The following is a 22,481-nucleotide window of genomic DNA, read 5'->3' as shown; positions in this document are numbered from 1 at the left end:
ATACTCTGCTTTCCAAAGTACTGCTTTTTGTTTCAGTCTGGCTGTGTAATAATCTGCTCATGTCAGCCTGCATCATCTTGCTTGTAGGCCTCTCTTCTCTTATAAGAGTCATTTGGGCTCACTCTTTAGCTCACCATTCTGCTCAAAAACTCCTGAGTGTCTACTTACTGCCAGTGGGAAGTATAGCTCACTTGGCTCCTTGGACTTCCCAAATCTGTCCTTTACTTTCCCTTCCATCCTAATCACTCCCTGTTTTTCTGACTGTACTGTCTTCTCCTATATTGGCCTCCGTTGACTTCTCATGGTGGCAGAGTCATAGCTCATAGTCTGTTCTCTGTCTGGCCCTTCCCTCAGACTTCCCTCTACTGCAGCCCAGGTTAATTCCAATTTCTGCATAAAACCTTCTTAACCATTCAGCCCATAGAAATCTCTGGACTTTTACTTACTTTTTTCAGTCATTTGTATTCTCCATAACCTTCTTTATGACATACTTTGTATTGGTAATTTGTTTAAACTCTGGCATGGTGGATCATACCAAAACTATTGCATGGTGTATAGAAAATGCCTTTTGTGAGCTGGCCTCTACCTATCTTTATGTGGAGCAGGTTACTTAACTTCTCTAAGCTTCAATTTCCTCACTTATAAAATGGGAGTTAAGAAATAATACCTACCACATAGGGTTTTCTTTTGTTTGTTGTTGTTTTTTTTAAATATATTTTATTGATTTCTTTACAGAGAGGAAGGGAGAGGGATAGAGAGATAGAAACATCAATGATGAGAGAGAATCATGGATTGGCTGCCTCCTGCACACCCTCCACTGGGGATGTGCCCGCAACCAAGGTACATGCCCTTGACTGGAATCGAACCTGGGACCCTTCAGTCCTCAGGCCAATGCTCTATCCACTGAGCCAAACCGGCCAGGGCACCACATAGGGTTTTGAGGATTAAATGTACTTAACACAGTGCCTGTGAAATATACTGTATTGTCATTTCCCACCATTTCTTCTCTCCCCCCCCCCCCCCATATTTGATGTTCTAGTAATGTTGAGCTACTGTTTTCTGAGGTTCCTTTTTTTTTTTACATAAAGAGAATGTCTAGCCCAGTGGTCGGCAAACTCATTAGTCAACAGAGCCAAATATCAACAGTACAACGATTGAAATTTCTTTTGAGAGCCAAATTTTTTAAACTTAAACTATATAGGTAGGTACATTGTTATTAACCTAATTAGGGTACGCCTAAGCTGTCCTTTGCTAAAAACGTCCTCAATCTGATTGAGGTACGTTTGTTGAGGTCGACCCCTTCCAACCACTAACCACTGCACAATGAGACTGCTGACTGACTGGCTCACTCAACTCGTGCATGAATCGCGCCCGCGCGCTGTGTATCCCGCGGCCCGCCTGCGCCATGTCTCCGGTCACCTGACCAATTGACACCCCCCACTTCTTCTAACACCACTTCTTCAAAATAGACTCGTCCAGACGGAAAACCGACTTCTGCGCATGGGCCACGAAGTTTCAATTGCACTGTACGTGCCTGCCCGCATGTGGTATTTTGTGGAAGAGCCACACTCAAGGGGCCAAAGAGCTGCATGTGGCTCGCGAGCCGCAGTTTGCAGACCACTGGTCTAGCCCATCCGGCATGGCTCAGCAGTTGAGCGTTGACCTAGGAACCAGGAGGTCGCAGTTCGATTCCTGGTCGGGGCACATGCCCGGGTTGCAGGCTTGATCCCAGTGTGGGGTGTACAGGAAGCAGTCAGTCAATGATTCTCTCTCATCATTGATGTTTTTATCTCTCTTCCTCTCTGAAATCAATAAAAATATTTTTTTAAAAAGAGAGAAAGAGAATGTCCAGATAGTCACTAGATAACTAAAAATTGCCTGGAGATTCCTCTCTGACCATCAGACTCCTCATCTATCAAGTTAGTTTGAATACTACTTTCTGTAAAGCTTGCCCTGACTCTTCCTAAGCTGCTATTGGGATCCTTCTCTTGTCTTCATTATAGTACTTTGGCCATATTCCCATCATTGTATCTTTTATGTGGCACCAACCTAGCATAGTGTCTGGTCCTCAAATAATTGTTAAATGAATGAAAATAAAAGAACAAATGATGTGGTAAAGTGATTCTCAGACTTTTCCACCGAGGTACCAGCTATAGCAGAAAACAGTTACTGACAAACCCCTGAGCATCAAGGTGGCAATAAAGAAGTTCCCAGGAAGCATTCTATGTTCATGAAGTCTCCTCTTTTTAAAATCTATTTGAATTTTGGCCCAGCCGGTGTGGCTCAGTGGTTGAGTGTTGACCTAGGAACCAAGAAGGTCACCAGTTTGATTCCCAGTTAGGGCACATACCTAAGTTGTGGGCTCTATCCCCAGTGGGGCATTGCAGGAGGTAGCCAATTGATGACTTTCTCCCTTATCAATGTTTTTATCTCTATCTCTCTCCCTTTCTCTCTCTCTAAAAATCAATAAGAATATATTTTAAAAAATAAAATTTGTTTGAATTTTGTATTCTATTCCAAAATATATGTTTTTATTTTCACTATTTAAAAGTTAAACAATTTTAATATTGAGTCAAATTGACAATCTGAGAAGATACACTATATTTATCATTTGGTTCCATTGTTATTTTTACAAAGTATGACAAATAATAAGGTTAATTTTATAAATAATAAAAATGGTTAATTCTATTTTCTTCTCTTTTTTTTTAGTTTTACCTTTCTCTTCCCACAGTGCAGCTTACAGAATTAACTACAATGCTACATTAGTATATAATCTTTTTTTTTTTTTTTGGATTGTCACTTTTTATTGAGTTACAACTTTACATGTGCAGGTTCAGTGGCACCAGTAACCCCAAACCCTCTGCCCAGGTTAGCAGGTCTTACATTTATTCTGTTGCTGTTTATCAAACCATTTTATTTTGGCTTCAGTTTCTAATTATTTTTAATTCCTAAAGGAACTCTCTTTTTGGAGTTTAGGATTTTTGTTAAAATTGCTTTCAAAGCCCACATAGCTAATTTGAAATATTATCCAAAATAGAATACCTCTGTGCTTTAAAAGTGGGTTTGATTTTTTTTTTTTTAAATAGCTGGAAGGTATTTCTTAAAACTGTTATGTGGTTTCTTAAAGTAATGTAATAACTGACCCTTCAAGGTGACTACTTTAAAGCGAAGGCCTTCCCTTAAATGTGAACATATTGCTTGACTTAAATGTTTATTTAAAAATCAAGCTTGCCCAGCCAGTATGGCTCAACAGTTGAGCATCAATCCAGGAACCAAGAGGTGGAGGGTTCAAGTCCCATTCAGAGCATATGCCTTGGCTGCAGGCTCGATCCCCACTAGGGGGTGTGCAGGAGGCAGTCGATTGATGATGTTCCTCTCTCATTGATATTTACATCTCTCCATGCCTCTCCCTTCCTCTCTCTCTAAAAAATCAATAAAAACATTAATAAAAATCAAGCCTGTGTGATTCGTTTATACCACAGACATCTTGATTTATCCATTAATTTAGAAGTTTTTTGAGGGCAGGAATCATACATTCATTCATTTATTCTGTAATTTTTTTGAGCAGTGTATGGTAGTTGGCACTTACTATTTACTGAACAGATGTATGTCTAAACTAGTATGCTTTTTTCCTATCTTCCTTCCTTCAGTAGAGAAAAGGGAATTTGATTCCAGGTACTGTTTTGTTTCAGCTTTTTTTTTTTTTTAGTTTATTGATTTGAGAGAGAGAGAGGAAGAGGTGGAGAGAGAGAGACACTGATTTGTTGTTCTAGTTCAGTGATGGCGAACCTATGACACGTGTGTCAGAGGTGACACGTGAACTCATTTTTTTGGTTGATTTTTCTTTGTTAAATGGCATTTAAATATATAAAATAAATATTAAAAATATAAGTCTTTCCGCCAAAACCGGTTTGGCTCAGTGGATAGAGCGTCAGCCTGCGGACTGAAGGGTCCCAGGTTCGATTCCGGTCAAGGGCATGTACCTGGGTTGCGGGCACATCCCCAGTGGGAGATGTGTAGGAGGCAGCTGATTGATGTTTCTCTCTCATCGATGTTTCTAACTCTCTATCTCTCTCCCTTCCTCTCTGTGGAAAATCAATAAAATATATTTAAAAAAATAAAATAAAATAAAAAAATATAAGTCTTTCTTTTACTATGATTGCAAATATCAAAAAATTTCTATATGTGACACGGCACCAGAGTTAAGTTAGGGTTTTTCAAAATGCTGACACACCAAGCTCAAAAGGTTCGCCATCACTGGCCTATAGGGATGACTCTCTAACCAATTGAGCTACCTGACCAGGGCTGCTGTGTGTGTGTGTGTGTTTCTTTTTAAATGTTTCATTTTGGTAAACATTTTAGAAAATACGGATAATTTTTTTAAGGAAGAAAAGAAAATTACCATAAACTCTACCACCCATAGATAACAACTGTTAACAATTTTGAGTATGTGCTTTATATACTCAAAAGAAAGAGTAGTACATAAAGTTACACAGCAAATAGTACAAAAGAATTTATGGTAAAAGTAAACTTAGCCCCATCACAACTTTTTTATAATATCCCACTCCCCAGAGAGAACATATTTTAGTGGGTTCTGTGTCCTATAGTGGTGCCCCCATCTCTCTTGATCTGTGCTGTCCAATATGCTGGCCACAAGCGCATTGACTTTAAATTTAAATTAAATTAAATTAAGTTAAATTAAAAATTCAGTTTCTCGACTCAGTCCCACCAGCTATATTTCAAGTGTTCCAATAGCCACATGTGGCTAGAAGCTACCATATTAACCAGCACAGATACAGAACATTTCTATCACAGAAAGTTTTATTGGATAACAGTGCTCTGGATAAAAATATGCTTTTATCTTTACTTCTTCATTTGTCAACTTTAGACAGTTTTAATTGCCTTGATTCTGTTTCTATTCATAAATAATTTGGTAAACTTAAAAAATGTAAGATATGTGCTTTTATGAAGTCGTTCGTATCTGTGTAGATTTAAATCTTAATGACTTATTTACCAGTAACGCAGATTCCTCTCATGCTCACTCCTAATTACTAAACCCTACCTCCTGTTTATAGTATCTGGTTTCTTTTATGCAAATTAACTCTGTGGGATTCATCCACATTGGTGCAGAAGAAAGTTTGTCCTTTGGAACAGTATTACTATATCATTTGAATATACTACAATTGATCCATTCTACTATTTAGAGACATTTGAGTTGTTTCCCGTGTGCAGGTATTATGAATAATCTTCTGTGAACATTCTTGTGCATGATTTTACATTTTAGTTGAGTATAAACCTAGGAGTGGAACTGTTGGGTCATAGGTTTTGGGGTATGAGTAAATTCAACTATAGTGTATGTTCCTAAAGGGGTTGTTTATACCCAGCACTTAATATTCTAGCAGTTAAATCATTGTGTTTTTAGTTTGCATTTCCCTGGTAATTAATGAAGTTTAACATCTTTTTAGATATCCACTATTTATTCTCTTTATGTCAAGTGTCTGCATTTCTTGTCTATTTTATTAACTATATTTTTATTATTGTACTAGAGGCCTGGTGCACAAATTCATGCAAGGGTGGGGTCCCTCAGCCTGGCTGGCGATGGGGGCCGATCGGGGCCATCTCGCCCAGTCTAGGGGGAGGGACTGCAGGAGGTTGGCTGGCGGGGGGTGGGGGGGGCAGCGCGGGAGGTCGGCCGCACTGACCACCTGGCCGGCCTCGGGGAGAGACCGCAGAAGGTTGTCTTTGGGAGCGCACTGACCACCATGGGGCAGCTCCTATGTTGAGCGTCTGACCCTGGTGGTAAGTGAGCGTCATAGCTACCGGTTGGTCGTCAGGTTGTAATGGTCTCTTAGGCTTTTATATATATAGATTATTTTCCATACAATAAACTGTAGTAAACCTATTTTTGCCCCCCCCTGTATGTTGCTAATCTTTTCTCCCAGGTGTTAGCTTGCCAACACCTTTTTATTTTAAAAATGTCATACTTTTAATTTAACCCAGTGTGCCTCTCTTTTCCTTTATGGTTTTGGTGTCTTATTTCTTTTTAAATATATTTGTATTGATTTCAGAAAGGAAGGGAGAGGGAGAGAGATAGAAACATCAGTGATGAGAGAGAATCATTGATTGGCTGCCTCCTGCACACCCCACACTGGAAATCAAGCCCGCAATCCAGTCATATGCCCTGATCGGGAATTGAACCGTTCATGCCCATTCTTGTTTCATCTGTACTCCTTTCCTCTGCCCTGATATTCTGAAGCATAGTTATTTTATCTATAACTATTTTCATATTTATCTCTAAAGGTAAAGATTTAAAAGATAACCATAATACCATAATCATGCCTAAAATATTAACAGTAATTCGTCATGTCAGCTCTGTAGTTGATCCGATGTTGTAAAATTTGTCAAACTAGAATCTTACATTTTATACAGTTGATTGATATATCCTTAAATTGATTTTACTCTGTAGTGCGTCCCCCCCGACTTTTCTCCTTCTCTCTCTTCCTCTATTTCTCCTTCCCCCCTTATCTTCCTCTCTCCCTTGTTTGTTGAAGAAACTAGCCTATTTGTCTTGTGGAGTTTTTTACATCTGGATTTTTCTGAGTAGGTTTTCATGATATTAATTAATGTGTTCCTCAGACCTTGTCTTTCCTGTAAATTGGTAGTTAGATCTAGAGAGTTGCTCATATACAGGTTTGATTTGGGAGAGTGGAAGGGCAAGACTGCTTTTTAGGTGGTGTGTGGTATATACTTCCATCAGGAGGCACATAATGTTTGCTTGTGTCCTTTTGTAATGTGAACAGTCATTGATGATCTAAAGAGAAACTTGCCTTTATCAATTATATGTTGTTACCCAAAAAGTTCATCTAGTAAAGGCAAGATAAATGCTTGATTATTTTGCTTTAGTTTTCAATTTTAAGAATGATGAGTTGGTGTTTTCCCAGCATCTCCAAAAGTGACCAAAGAGGGTGGTTTAGTTTTTGTTTTGAAAGTATTATAAACTCATGGATTTACACGTTCAATATTTTTCAATCCATTACACGTACTATTTTTATGGATGCACAGGATGTCCATCTGTGGCCTTGGGAAGTTTGCTCACGTTGACTCCTGAGTCTTCTTACTGAGACCATTGTAGGCTTTGGTAGCTTCCTTGTTTGTAGTGTGACAGGTTGTTCAGGCTCATATCTTTTTCTATCCCAGACCTGGAATCAACCATTTCTCCAAGGACCACTGGTTGATTTTAGTGGGAAATGGTATTTAGAGCTCTCTGGGCACTAGGTTGGTCATTACTGAATTGGTATTATTTCTAGGCTTTTTCAGTGGATAGAGCTAGGAATTAAAGATGAAATACATTCTAAGTTCATGCTGTACTTTCTATTCTGTTCCTACTTAATATCACCAATTGTCTATATCTCCCATTTAAAAATCTCATGTCAGCAATCTCAGTCATTAGCCATCCTATCTAATAAAAGAGAAACATGGTAATTAGCGTACGTCCGCTACCCTTCCCATTGGCTAATCAGCAAGATATGCAAATTAACTGCCAGCCAAGATGGCGGCCGGCAGCCAGGCAGCTTGAAGCTAACATGAGCCTTGCTTGCTTCAGTGACGGAGGACTCCAACGTTCCCCGCCTGCCTTGCCGGCCTCTGAGCCTGCAGTTTGAAACATTGTTACAAATATAGAAGCTAAACAAAACCCCAGAAACCTGCTTTCAGCCCGCCAGGATCTCAGAGCTGGAGTTGATACTGTGTCGATTATAGAACCCAAACAAACCAGATACCTGCTTTCAGCAGCAGAGGCCTCAGAGCTGGAGCCAGAGCTAAAGCTGGCCCAGAATAAAAAAGAAAAAGAAAAAAAGGAGCAGTTGGGAGCTTCAATCACCCGCCAGCCTGAAAACAGCCCTCAGCCCCTCACCCAGACTGGCCAGGCACTGCATCAGGGCCCCCCACCCTGAAGGGGCTGTGGCCAGCCTGCAAACAGCCATTAGCCCCTCACCCAGGCTGGCCAGGCACTGCATCAGGGCCCCCCACCCTGAAGGGAGTATGGCCAGCCTGGAAATGGCCCTCAGCCCCTTACCCACGCTGCCCAGGCACCCCAGCAGGACCCCGCCCCCACCCTGAAGGGGCTGTGGCCAGCCTGCAAACGGCCCTCAGCCCCTCACCCAGGCTGGCCATGCACCTCAACGGGACCCCCACCCTGATCCGGGACACCCCTCAGGGCAAACCAGCCGGCCCCCACCCGTGCACCAGGCCTCTATCCTATATAATAAAAGGGTAATATGCAAATTGACCCTAACAGCGGAACGACTGGGAATGACTGGTCACTATGACACACACTGACCACCAGGGGGCAGACGCTCAATGCAGGAGCTGCCCCCTGGTGGTCAGTGCGCTCCAACAGGGGGAGCTCTGCTCAGCCACAAGCCAGGCTGACGACTGCCAGCACAGCAGTGGTGGTAGGAGCCTCTCCCACCTCCTCCGCTGCGCTAAGGATGTCCGACTGCAGCTTAGGCCTGCTCCCGCTAGCAAGTGGACATCCCCCAAGGGCTCCTGGGCTGCCAGAGGGATGTCTGACTGCCAGCTTAGGCCCGATCCCCTGGGGAGCGGGCCTAAGCCAGCAGGTGGACATCTCCCAAGGGTTCCCAGACTGCTTGAGGGCACAGGCTGGGCTGAGGGACAACCCCCCTCCCCCCCGCCGCCATGCACAAATTTTTGTGCACCAGGCCTCTAGTACTAATATAATTACTCATTTCTTTTGACCCACTGATTCACCACAGTTCTCAAAATTAACATTACCAATAACAAAAAGATTTATGAAAATAGATTTCCCCCCCTTTGGATTTTAAAGTCATTTGGAATGTTTCCTGTTTATGGGTTCTATTTGTTTGATTTTACTTTATATTTTTAGGGTTGGCCTTTTTCGTATTACTTAATTTTGCTTTGTAATTATAAAATATATTTACATGGTTTTAATATCTAAAAAAAGATATAGTCAGAAGTTTGGCTTCTTTCTCTTGTCTCACCTTAATCCCTCACTGCTCCATGGGTTTAACAGTTTTATAATTTATCCTTCCATTGTTTATTTTTTTAATATAAGGAAATACACCTGCCCAGCCGGTGTTGCTCAGTGGTTGAGCATCAACCGTGAATCAGGAGATCATGGTTGATTCCCTGTCAGGGCACATGCCGGGGTTGCGGGCTCAATCCCTAGTGTGGGGTGTGCAGAAGGCAATCAGTGATTCTCTCTCATCATTGGTGTTTCTATCTCTCTGTCTTTCTTCCTCTCTGACTGTATTCCCTGTGCTATACTTTACATCCCAGTGACTATTCTGTAACTACCAATTTGTAGTTAATCCTTTCACGTTTTTCACCAGTCTCTAACCCCCCTTCTGTCTGGCAACCATCAGTTTGTTCCCTGTATCTGTGAGTCCGTCTCCGTTTGTTTATTTTGTTACAGAATCCGATTCTTGTGCCTCATCCTCCTACACACCACCATTTTTCTTCCTCCCGAGTTTAATAATCATATTTTAAGTTTCTTAGTGCAAAGTGTTAGGTTCTCCATAGACTAGAAATTATGTTTCTTATGCTGGATGATTGAATAATAGAGAAAAATACAGACTGTTACTTACAAATGCTGTCTAGTAGTTTTATAGCATAGAATAAACTGCTTATTTTGTTGTTTATGTATGGGGTATGGTGTTGCTGGTTAGTTCTTATAAAACCTCACCCAATACTTAGACCTTTCTGTGTGTGTATATGCATGTGCCCTGTCACTGTTTCTAGGTAGAACTAAAGTTAGCAGCATAATTATCAGGGACTCCTTTTTGTAGGAAAAGATCTGCAAAGCTAAACTAGGTATTTCTTTTTTAGCCTTTTTCCTTATACTCCTCACCTGTTTATTTTTACCATGACCTTAGAATTATCTTAATTTTTCTAAAGTTTTGATAAATTTTGTCAACAAGTAGGAGTCTGTCTCTTAAAATAAAGTGCCCATAATATATCTGGTCTTAGCAGAATCATTTAAAAAAAACATTTAGTAAGTATTTACTTTAAAGAAATAATTCCTAGCCTTGTCTTTTGGCTTATAAAATGGAACTTGAGTCCCTCTAGTGGGTAGAGTATAATTCACTTTCCAAGCTTGAAACCGGAAGATGAACCAGCTTTCAAATCCACTGTTCTCATCTGAACTGGTGTCCCCTCTCCCCAGCTAAGAGGCAGTGCTTAGTTGGTCACTGGATTGGCTTGAACATTAGACAAAATTCACTAGTCCTTCTCTTCTGCCCATGTGATCCTGGTACACTGGTCATTTCTAGCATGTGATCTCACAAGCTGTGCCTCACCAGCTTCTTTCTTTCAAGCCTCAGCAAGTTTAAACAAATATGGTAGTTCAGGAGGAAGAATTGTGATTATCAGACTACAAGTTGGTGCTTTTAAGCCATGCAGTTCTTTATAGAAAAGAACACAGTGCCTTCAGGGTCTTTGAGTTGCCTTGAAGGAAATAATCATACAGGCCCATCTGGGGCACAGCAAGTAGATTAAGGATATTTACTTATTAGAGGAGTTGTTATGTACTGATCGCCAGAAGCATGGTATGGCAGCAGAAGGAACCTGGGTTTGGGTTCACATCCTAACTTTGTGACCTTGAGCTGGTTATGTAGCCTCTCTGTCTTAGTTTTCCCTTCTGTAAAATGAGGTGGTGTTAAACCTATTTTAAGTATTAAAAATAAACATGCAGCCCTAGCCAGGTGGCTCTGTTGGTTGGATGTCATCCTGTACACCAAAAGGTTTCGGTTTGATCCGCAGTTGGGGCATGTGAGGAAAAAACCGTTTGGTGTTTCTCGCTCACATTGATGTTTGTCTCTCTCTGTGTCTCTCCCTTAATGTCTTTCTAAAAATCAATAGAAACATAGCATTGGGTGAGGATTAATTAAAAAAAATAATAACAAACATGCCAAAGAAAAGCCTTTGTGTTTTGAGTGCTCTATGATTGATAGAAGTCATGGAAATTTCCCTGAGTTCATTATAATGCATTAAATTATTTCTGTAACTTTCCCCTCTTTTCCCACTCCTTTTTCTTTTAGTCACCACCAAGTAAGCGAAGAAAATTAGAGAAGCCAAGGAAACCCATCACATTTGTAGTGTTGGAGTCTGTGATGAAAGAATTATCCCTCAAAGCATCATCTTTGGGCTCGGGGACAGTGGAAGAAGGCATAGTAGTTGTGACAACATGGATTGAAAAAATTCTCACTGATCTTAAGGTACCTGGTTATATACATTGAAGAAGTACTTATATCTTTTATTTTATTTTCCTTTAAAAAAAAGCGGGGGGGGGGGGGGTGTTGAGGGTGATTTCCTATAAAATTCTGTTTTTTTCCTCCAAATAGGTCCAGCATAAACGAGTTCCTTGTGGAAAGGGGGAAGTTAGCCTTTTCCTAACAGCCATAGAAAACTCCTGGATTCATTTAAGGAGAAAGAAAAGAGAACGAGTGAGACAATTGAGAGAAGTTCCTCGAGCTCCTGAGGATGTCATCCAAGCCTTGGAAGAGAAAAAGTTCACCCCCGAAGAGTCTGGCAGTAGCCAAGATTTGGCCCAGGGCCCCCCAGAGAGTGGGCCTGCTCTACAGGAAGGCGAGTCAGCCACTGTTGAGGGCCATGGCCCAGTCCAGGATTCGCTTTTCCAGGAAGGAAACCCAGGACCCATGGAGGATGAAAGGAGTGAGGAAAAGGGAGACATGGAGGTCTTGGAAAGTTGTAAAGGCTCTAGCAATGGAGCCCAGGACCGAGAGGCTTCTGAGCAGCTTATCAACCCAGTGTCTGAAAAAGAGCACCCTCTCCAAGGAGTGGCTGGACATTACCTTTTCAAGTGTTTGATAAACATTAAGAAGGAGGTAGATGATGCCCTAGTTGAAATGCACTGGGTTGAGGGTCAGAACAGGGATTTGATGAACCAGCTTTGTACCTATATACGTAACCAGATTTTCAGGCTTGTTGCCAGTTAACTCCAAACTTCTTGCACAGTTGGAAAAGTTCTATGAAGCAGCTTGCTTGGAGTGGCCTGTGGGGTGGCAAGAGGAATTCTACCATGGGTTTATTGGTAGCATTATGTGGAATTACCTTTAAAAACAAAAACAAATTAATTCATTTTTAGACCTCCCCCCAACCCCCTTTTTTTAAGTTACAGGGCATTGTAGTATGGTAGTTCAGGAGGAAGAATTGTGATTATCAGCATCAAAAAAAAGCCATCAGAACACTCATAATGGATTTAAACCTGAATTAAACTGATTACCTTAGCTTTAGACTGCTTCTCTGAGGCTAAAAGGATTATTTTTGGAACCTGGTCTGGGTCAGAACTGTACAGAGCATCCTGCTTTCTCATCCTCCAAATGGAGGCAGTACACCTGGGCAGATAGGCTCTGTGCCCTCTTCTAGTGTCACCTTGAAGACTGAAGACTTTCTCTGGGTACATATGATTGACTGCCCCTGAGTCAGTCCTAGGAAAAGAACTGGCCTGATGGTAGATGGTGGGAGAGTCAGGGAGAGGAAGCTTAGTAATGCCAGAAGAGGGGCTGATCTGGGGAGTGCCTGGAAACGTCACATTCCTGACTCATGTCCATTTTGATGTTGCTTATTCCAGAAACAATTAGGTAAGCAAAACTCCCAGATATGAGTGACTGAGACACAACAGAATGAAGCCATACCCTTACCTCCAACCTGTTGAAAGTACTGTTTGTAGTAGTTTTACTAGTATATGACATTTGAAATGGAGCTTTGTTTTGTTTTTAATATAAGAGTAATTCTGAATTGAAAACTGTCCATCCTGTTTGAATCCTGGGGTTGGGGAAATATACTCTTGAGTTTGAATGGGTGAATGATGATAAAAATAAGAAATGGAGCAAGATAGTTATGTTGCTTAAATTCTCATCTATTGGCAGATCAGTTGTAGCTGATCAGTTACTACTTTGGTGTTGGTTCCTTAGTAATCCCCTCTGTATTTACCTACCTGTTAGCATACGAGAATTCTGAGGCCAGGATAACCATGTTCTTAAAACATGTTTCTAATTGGAATGTCAGGGTTCAGCAGGAATGCCTCTGGAAAAGGAGTCTCATTTTTTGTTCTCTTGGTGTTTTGGTTACTCTCTGCTGAGCTTCACTTTCAGCAGCCTGGTATTCTATTTAGACTGAATTTTTTTGAGTATGGTGCCGGACAGAGTCCCTTGTTACCTAAAAAGAAGACCAGAGCAGAATAGTTAAGCCACACTTTAGAAGGGTGGCTATTGGTTAGGGCAGAATACTGATGACCTTGGCATATTTTGCCAGTAGCTAGGCCAGGCCCTCAGCAAAGATACAGGAAATGAAAATAGGATTATGTTATACCTGCCTGTAGCGATGGAAACAGCTGCAGAAGATAACATAGTAACCCATCAGTGTTCTTAACCTGGTCTGTGAGCCTCAAGAGAATCCATAAACCTCCTGGGTTGTTTTTATTTTATTAAAAAAAAATTTTAATATAATTTTATTGATGTCGGAGAGGAAGGGAATCAAACTATGACCTCCTCATTCATAGGTCGACACTCAATCACTGAGCCATGCCGGCCAAGCCTGGGTTGTTTTTAAAAGCTCTGTGAGCATATGTGTTTTGTTTCGTTTTGTTCCTGGAAAGAAGGGTTCCTGACTTAGAGCAGTCAGTAACCCACTCAGGATTAGGAACCACTGTTCTAGTCCAACCTCTCATTTGACAGGTTGAGGAGACCAGTCTTGGCCTAGGGTCACACAGAACCAAGATTTAATGCATAGTCTTGGATTCCTCTGGTCCAATAATCTCCTGTGCTCACCCACACCGGCCTGCTGTATTGACCTCTGACGACACATTTGAATCATATGCCAGACCCAAACCAAGGTAAATTTCTGTCTTGATAGAATTTTAGGGTAATTGAGTTAGGAGGCAACTAGTGGCCAATAAGTATTTATTTTTTGCTTGTTTGTGTCATTAAAAAAAAGAATCTAGCACGTGCTCATTAAAGATTTGGAAAAGTGAAAGAAAACGGCAACAAAGTCACTCCGAGTCTCAGCCTTCTCAAACACAACCACTAATGGTGTTTTAGTGTTTCCTTCTAGTCTCTCTTTCTGTAGATGGGGTGTGTGATTGGGTTTAACTTTGGTTGTACTCATGCTGTGTATTTAGTTTTATATTACGCTTTTTTCATTTTATACCTTATAAGTATTTTTCCATGTTATAACAGTAGTGCATTTATTTATACTCCTTGCCTGATCAAAATATATTTCAGGCACAGTATTAGGCTTTGTTTAGATCTAGTACTTAGAGATTCCCAGAGAATAAGCTATGTAACTGGAGGCACCAAAGATCTGTGCAAGTTTCATTGTCCCAGGTTTAAGGCTTTGTGTCATGGAGGAGGTTTTATAGGTGTTGTCAATGCACTTAGAGTTTAAAAGATACGTGACAAGGGAAGCTTCCACTGCTAGAGCTATGTCTTCTTTGCATTTGGATATCTAATGAGAACATTGAAAACATTTTTTAAAATATATTTTTATTGATTTCAGAGAGGAAGGGAGAGGGAGAGAGAGATAGAAACATCAGTGATGAGAGAGAATCATTGATCGGCTGCCTCCTGCACGCCCCACACTGGGAATTGAGCCCACCACCTGGGCATGTGCCCTGACCGGGAATTGAACCATGACTTCCTATTCATAGGTTGACACTCAACCACTGAGCCATGCTGGCTGGGCCATTGAAAACATTTTTTAAAAGACATCTAAAAATTCTTTAGGTATGCATGTACTTTATAATTGTGTGATATGTGATGTGATAGCATATAACTTTGGTATAGGGGAAAGAGCAATTTATTTTCTTTAAACAAATAGGTGATTGCCCTGACTGGGTGGCTCAGTTGGTTGAGCTTTGTCTTGTGCACTGAAAGGTCGCCAGTTCAATTCCCAGTCAGGGCACATGCTCATGTTGTGGGCTTGATTCCCTGGTCCTGGTGCATGTGGGAGGCAGCCATTCTGATGTTTCTCTCTCTGTCTCCTTTCCTCTCTCTCTAACAAAATCAATAAAAAACATTTTTAAAAAAAAAAGGTTATTGACCCATGTATCGTGTTGAATGATACTTGCCTTAAATGTCTGAAGGTCACGTTCATATTGATGGATTGGTATGGAATTAAATCTTTGTGGTATGATCTTAAATTCTATTCTGGTCCCTGGCACTGGCTTCTGATCTCCTATAACTCAAATGGTAACAGAAGCTGAACTTGTTTTCCAAGGAGGACTAAAGCTGCTTTTGTTCTTTGGAATCTGTTTTGCTTCCAACAGTTTGCTTCCCTGACCCCACATCCTTGCCTGATTTTTCACTTACCAGAGCAATGCTCCATGTCCTAGCAGGCTTGGCATCTCTGTGGTAGAGTTTCCACTAATTTTAAGGGTTCATATTGATTACTTAAAACTTTAGTGTGTGTGTGTGTGAATATATATATAAAACGAAATCTCTCCTCTTGATATAATTCAAAGCTTATGATGTGATTACACCAACTTCTACAAGTAATACAACTGCAAGGTGTGGAAAAGATGGAAAACCCAAGGCCTCTTAAAAAGAGGTAGTAGCGTCCAGCTGGCGTGGCTCAGTGGTTGAGCACTGACCTATGAACCAGGAGGTCACGGTTCGATTCCTGGTCAGGGCACATGCCCGGGTTGTGGGCTTGATCCCCAGTAGGGGGCATGCAGGAGAGGGCCGATCAATCGACCAATGATTCTCTCTCATCATTGATGTTTCTAACTCTCTGTCCCTTTCCCTTCCTCTCTCTCAAATCAACTTAAAAAAAAAAAAAAAGGTAGTAGCATTTTAAACTGCAGCATTTTCCTCTGTGGCCACACGGGGGCACCTTTGGCCCTTTTTTCATTCAAGCACCTTCACTGCACTGTGGGAACGGATTAAATTGTGCGCTTGGTATTTTCTTGAAATACCCATTTGTTACCCAGATAAATATTTTTATGTAAATAAAATTTGAAAAATAAAAGTAGAAAGAAGAAAAAAACCTATTACCCTATGGTCTTTTTATCTGGACATAATTTTTCAACCTTTTTATGTTTCTGGTCACAGTTGACTGTTTTTCTTTCCATCTGTCCTGCTACTCTAGAATATATCCAAGTAGGATCAGTCCTTTGGATCAAACTTGATATCTAGTTAATTAGGGTGCTACAGGGGAATGGTTAGTGAGCTTAAACAGTAACTTTTCAAAAGCCTTATGTTATATGAAGAGTAATACAGAGAGTTCTAAGAAAGAAACTGTTTTCAATGTTCTTTTGTCTTCATTCTTTTGGTTTATCTGGCTGGCTGACTAGCATGCATGTAATGTGTTGTTTACATCAATAGATGGCACAGTTGGTTCTGTGTTGGTATGTATTTTATAGGTTAGCTGGGCCTTCTTTCCCACAAGGGCTGTTTCTGTGTAGAACATGTATATTACTAACCCTGGGGTCTGTGTGGGCTCAAGAAGAAGTCCCATCCACCCTTATTTTTATGGCACAGGATCAGATGTTCTGGCTGGCCACCCAACAAATAGATCTGCACATTAGGAGGAAGAAGGCCCATTTTGGAAAACTGAAGAGCCCTCTGGGAGTAGGAAAGTCTCAAAGGTAACAGCAGTTTTACAACCATCCAGGAAGTACCCTAGGAAAGGGACTTGGCCACATTTTTTAGGGAAGTTGGTGCTTGGGAGATTGGATTTGCTGAATGGGCAGTAACCCCAGGAAAACTCAGAGGCGGCTTGCTAGTAGAATAAATTGGCTTCTGCCTTCTGGAGCAGGGCATTCAAGGTCCCGAACCTTTCTAATGCTCCCCAGTACAAATCTCTTGGTGCTCGTGCCAGCACAGTATTAGCCCTACATGGGTCTCACCCCGCTAGCAGCAGGGCCTCACATACATGCCAGAGAGTTCCCACTCTGCTCTGTAAAGGCATTCAGATCCTCTGCTGTGACTCACCCAAATGACTAAAGCAGCAGTTTATTATTTTAATTGCTGGTTGGAACAGCTAATGCTGCCTTTTGGAGGATATGCTTTTACTCCAGGGACTATGTTGTGACTGAGTGAAGGCCTTACAGCGCCAAATGCCCTTTGAGGTATAGCCTACCCGCCTATCTCAGCTGCTGCAAAAATATCAGAGACCCTGGGCTCTCCTCTGGGAAATGGAAGAGCCAGGGAAATGAGATAAGAAGGAATGAACTAGAAAGTGCGAGTGAACTTGGCATAATTGGCTTGTTTGTATATGCTGTTCTAAAGAGGGCAAAGGATGTTTAAATCCTAGGCTTTTTAGCCACCCTAAGGGAATGAAAAACAAAAGAGCACAGGCATCACCGTTCACCAGCCTCAGTTTACATTCCAGTTCCACTTACAGGATAAGTCAATTTCACTAAGCCTTGGCTTCCTCATTCAAAAGATGAGGAATTCTTGCTTCCCAGAGTTAGTTCAGTGAGAGAAGTACGAAAACATCTGGAAGGGCAAACAAAGAGTGGGCTTCTCAACTTGTTCATTTCTTGGTATTCTTTGAGTTTTCAATTTCTAGTCAGAAAATCTTCCAGTAACTCCAGTGAAAAGTCCCAAGGCCTCAAGTATAAAATTGCAGGTGTAGACTATCACTTTTTGAACAAAAGCAAAAGTGAAGCTTCCATGCACTGCAGAAGTGAACAGTATTGATTGGTCGTCTTTATATAAATTGTATCATTTAGTAACCCTGCAAAATGGTATGGTGTCCTTGTGTGATAGCTTTAAAAGAGATGGAAGCTCAGAGAACTTAAAGTGACTTGTCCTAAATTTATTCACAGAGCTAAGTAAAAAAAATGGTATTTGAACTCAGGTCCAAAGATTCAGGATGACAAATCTCAAGATTTGGAAATAATTTGACCCACCTCTAGGGAAGGAGACGTCAATTATTTGACAGGGAATAGACAGAAAGCATCTCTTACCCATTCTCACCATTTTGCCCTTTGAGGTTATATTATTTTCCAGCCTATGATCAATGAGCAAGATTTAATAAGTGAAATGACTTGTGATTAGTTCTTAATTTATGCTACCAAATTTCCATAGAATTTTGTATTTAGCAGTCGTGCAGATAATTAAGTAGTTAGTGAAACCACAAAATAAAATTCTAGCGCATGTACATGTTGGATCAGAATCAATGTAAAATAACTAAATAACTGATAATTAGGTAATGACTCCTAGACAATACCTAATTGTATAATAAGTGAAGAAGGATTTTTTAAATATTTTTAGTAGACAGCACTAAATATTTCACATGCAGAACACAGATCTTGCTGAGGAGGGTAGTAATTGTCAGAAAAATAGCAAATCGTCTTCCCCAGGTAGGGTGAGTGAACTCCAAATCTGAAGAAAAGAAAAGGCTGCCTGCCATCTGGTGGAGCCGCTCAGGGAGTGTGGCCTGGGAGTCTAGAAACCAGGGCCAGGAAATTCTCAGCTGGGGGACTTGGCTGGCTCTAGCAGCCAGTCAGCCCCTAGGGAAATGTGCTGCTGTCCAAAAGGGAAGGCCATCCAGAGAGCACTGCTGGGCCGGGGCCGGGGCCTGGGTGAGGCAGGCCTGCTCCCATAAATTGGCTGGGAAAGGGGGGTTTCTAGTCTGGTCCAACAGGATCCTCAATTCCAACTTGCTTGTCCAGGATTCCTGCCTTGAGAGCCAAAGTGGGCATTATGGACCAAACTCTGGCCTGTATTTCAGTGTTTCAGTGACCTAGATGAGCACTAATAAGGACTTTTTCATTCACAAAGGGAAGTACAGTACTTCCTCATCTTCTACCCCAGGGGCCAGGCAACAAGGGATAGCTCATGCTCTGACTAAAAGGAAGTAGCTTTTATTCAGTTCCTGTTGGTTATTGCCATGTAAAAATAGGTGCCCAGTGTTGTTGGATCTTTCCATTTCTTTATTTTATTTTATTTTATTTGGAGTGTGTGTGTGTGTGTGTGTGTGTGTGTGTGTGTATTTGAAACAATATATATATTGTTTAAAGTATTACATATAGTATTACATATGTCTCCTTTTCCCTCCATTGACTTCCCCCTGGCCACCCCCACCCCCAGCACATGTCCTCACCCCCTTAGTGTCTGTGTCCATTGGTTATGATTATATGCATGTATAAGTCCTTTGATTGATCTCTTACCTCCCCTGGATCTTTTCATTTCTTTGAGGGAAGTCAGAAATTCAGATTTGTGAGAAATTTACCTAATTGTAAATCTTAATTCAGTATTTTAGGAAAAGCTAGTATGTGACCTTTTCTACCAGCAGGTGTTAGAACTATAAATACTTGCAGCCTTCACTGTCCTAATTCTCATTTACTTCAACTACTGAACTCTAGTTCCTGCCCACCCTCCTTTTTTTTAGAGTTTTCACTCTCTCTAAAATCAGTGGGGAAACTTCAGAGCTAAGCATCAGAAAGATAAGAGTTAGATAGGTTTGAGGGGGGAGATGAAATCTGCTTTTGGGGGTAAAATGGGACAGCTTTCAGAATAAAGACTAGTATGGGAAGTAGACCCACAGCAATAGGTCAGGTTAGTTGAGAACAAGAAGTATGAGCACCTGGCCAGGTAGTTCAGTTGGTTGGAGCATTGTCCTGTACACCAAAAGGTTTCAGGTTCGATTTCCAGCCAGGACACATACCTAAGTTATGGGTTTGATCCCCAGTTGGGGCACATATGGGAGGCAACCGATCAATATTCCTCTCTCACTCTCTCTCCTTTTTCTCTCTCAAATCAGTAAAAACAGTGGTTGAGCGTTGACCTATGAACCAGGAGGTCACAGTTGAGCCGTCAGGGCACATGCCTGCGTTGCAGGCTCCATCTCCAGTGGGGGGTGTGCAAGAGATAGCCAATCGATGATTCTCTCTCATTATTGATGTTTCTGTCTCTCTCCCTCTCCATTCCTTTCTCTGAAATCAATAATTAGTTAACTGCCACACGTCCAAAACGGAAACCATCCCCACATGCCACAATATTTTGAATTTAATTTAAAAAATCGATTTGCGCCGAAACCGGTTTGGCTCAGTGGATAGAGCGTCGGCCTGCGGACTGAAAGGTCCCGGGTTCGATTCCGGTCAAGGGCATGTACCTGGGTTGCGGGCACATCCCCGGTGGGGGATGTGCAGGAGGCGGCTGGTCGATGTTTCTCTCTCATCGATGTTTCTGACTCTCTGTCTCTCTCCCTTCCTCTCTGTAAAAAATCAATGAAATATATTTTAAAAAAAAAATCGATTTGCAATGAATATTATAAAAATAAATATATTACAATTTGGGTGTTCTTGGATAGAAAATATGACCAAGGTCAAATTATGTTCTGTGTTCATTTTTCTATCCAGCTAAAAATTCTCATGAAAAATGATTTTAAAGTTAGGGCTGTGACTTAGGGAAATTTTTTTATTATTTTTTTAGACACACGTGATGTGTGGGGAAGGTCTGCCGCTTGAGTCTACAGACACTTATGCCCTAAAATGGGTTAAAAAAACCACACATTTAAAATCAATAAAAGCATATCCTCAGGTGAGGATTAAAAAAAAAGTATGAGTCCTTTCCTGATAAAACACAGGAAAACTTTTTTCCCCTTTGACATAATTTCATTTTATAAAAGTAATGCATTGTCACTATACAAAATTTATAAAACAATGAATAAAGATTTACAATTCCATTACTCAAATGGAATTATTTTACATTTTACCTATCTTAGTATTTTTATATATGTATATATTTTTAAATAGTAAATGTGGGATCATATTGTATATTACTGTTTCATAATTTTTGCATTTAGCAAACATAACATTTGCTAATTATAAAATTAGTCTGTGTCAGAAAACTTGTGAAAATAAAAATTACCAGTAATCATACTGCCCAAAGACAATCATCATTAATATTTTGGTTTATTGACAACCTTGTTTTCTTCATATGCCATATTCTGAGTGTTACTTCACTAAACCAGTTGTTTCTTGTTGGAAATTTAGGTTTCCTGCTTTTCACTATTGTAAATAATGCTTTAGTGAATATCTTTATACAAATATTTATTTACTTATTGCTTTAATATAAGTTTATGTAAGAATCACTGAAGCAGCCCTGGCCAGTGTGGCTCAGTTGGTTGGGCATTGTTCCCTGCACTGGAGGGTTGCCTGTCCAATTCCGGGTCAGGGCTCATGCCCAGGTTTTGGGCTCAGTTCCCAGTAGGGCATGAAGGAGACAGCCAATCAATGTCTCGCTCTTACATCGATGTTTCTCTCTCCCTCGCCTCTAAAAATCCATTAAAAATGTTTAAAAAAAAAAAAGAATCACTGAAGCAGAGGATATGACTCTTTTAAAGGCTCTTTTAAAAATATACATATATTTTTTTATTGATTTTAGAGAAGAAGGGAGAGGGGGAGCGAGAGAAACATCAGTGATGAGAGAGAATCATGGATTGGCTGCCTCCTGCACACCCTCTACTGGGGATCGAGCCCTCAACCCGGGCATGTGCCCTGACTCGGAATGGAACCATGACCTCCTGGTTCATAGGTCAACGTTCAACCACTGAGCCATGCCGGCCAGGCTTTTAAAGGTTCTTTATATATTTTGCTAATTTGCTCACTAAAAAGGTTGTACTAGTTTACATTTTTATAAGTGCTTGTCTTTACCACACGTTTGATAGCAGACTAATTTTTAGAAACCCTTTTAATATATAGGCGAGAATATTTTCATTGTTTTAATTTTATTGTGTTATTGGCAAGGTCAAATATTTTCATATATTTACACATATTTATGTTGTACATATTATTTCATATATTGTTTTATAAATTTTAAATTATGTTCTGTGTTCATTTTTCTATCCAGGTGTTCTTTTTATTGAATTGCAAAAGCACATCTTACCAATATTTTCCTCCATTTTATCATTAACCTTTTCCTTTTATTTATGGTGATTTTGTTTGTTTTTACAGTTAAGGAGCTTTTAGAGGGTTTATGTAATCAAATATGTCAGGCTGTCCCTTTATATTTCCTTTGTTTGCCTTTATGCGTAGACACCTCCTTCACCCTAGGAGCAACAAAAATGTCTGCCTATATTATATTATGGCTCTTTTTGGCATTATTTTTTACATTTAAGACTTGATGTTGGTTTATGGTTTGAGGTTTAAGGACCTGTTTAACAAATGGTTGAGAGTTATCACAGAGTAACACATTAGAAAGATGACTGGTCAGCTCCAGCACTGCCATCTGAGGTGTCTCTGATGGATATGGGGACTTGAGCACTGTGAGGCTGAGTGGATGTACTATCCCAGCCCCCAGCCTGGAGGGGTGGGAGAGGCACAGGCTGACATATGGCTCCTGGAGTATCCCTAGCGCTGCCCAGTATACACTCTCCCAATGGGCCCAGGGGCCTTGGTAAGAATTCTGGTTGCAGGCATGGAGCTGAGCCCTGGATCTAGTCTAGGCAGTCTATTCAGGCCACTGCTCTGG

The 22,481-nt window shown here is 40.8% G+C and overlaps 1 protein-coding gene across 1 annotated transcript in view; it reads left to right on the top strand.

The window, feature by feature from the left end:
- The window catches only part of METTL16 (methyltransferase like 16), a 68,052-nt gene extending 55,254 nt beyond the window's left edge, over positions 1-12,798 (top strand). The window contains exons 9-10 of the mRNA XM_036341060.1: positions 11,079-11,255; positions 11,382-12,798. Coding sequence (XP_036196953.1) covers positions 11,079-11,255; positions 11,382-11,996 — 792 coding nt within the window. The 3' untranslated portion in view covers positions 11,997-12,798. The remainder of the gene's footprint in view (positions 1-11,078; positions 11,256-11,381) is intronic.
- Positions 12,799-22,481: the final 9,683 nt, after the last annotated feature.

The sequence above is a fragment of the Myotis myotis genome, unplaced genomic scaffold, assembly GCF_014108235.1.
Source record: "Myotis myotis isolate mMyoMyo1 unplaced genomic scaffold, mMyoMyo1.p scaffold_m19_p_17, whole genome shotgun sequence".
NCBI classification, from domain to species: domain Eukaryota; kingdom Metazoa; phylum Chordata; class Mammalia; order Chiroptera; family Vespertilionidae; genus Myotis; species Myotis myotis.
Note: the sequence above shows the minus strand (reverse complement) of the source record. Positions and strands in the feature narration are given on the sequence as shown.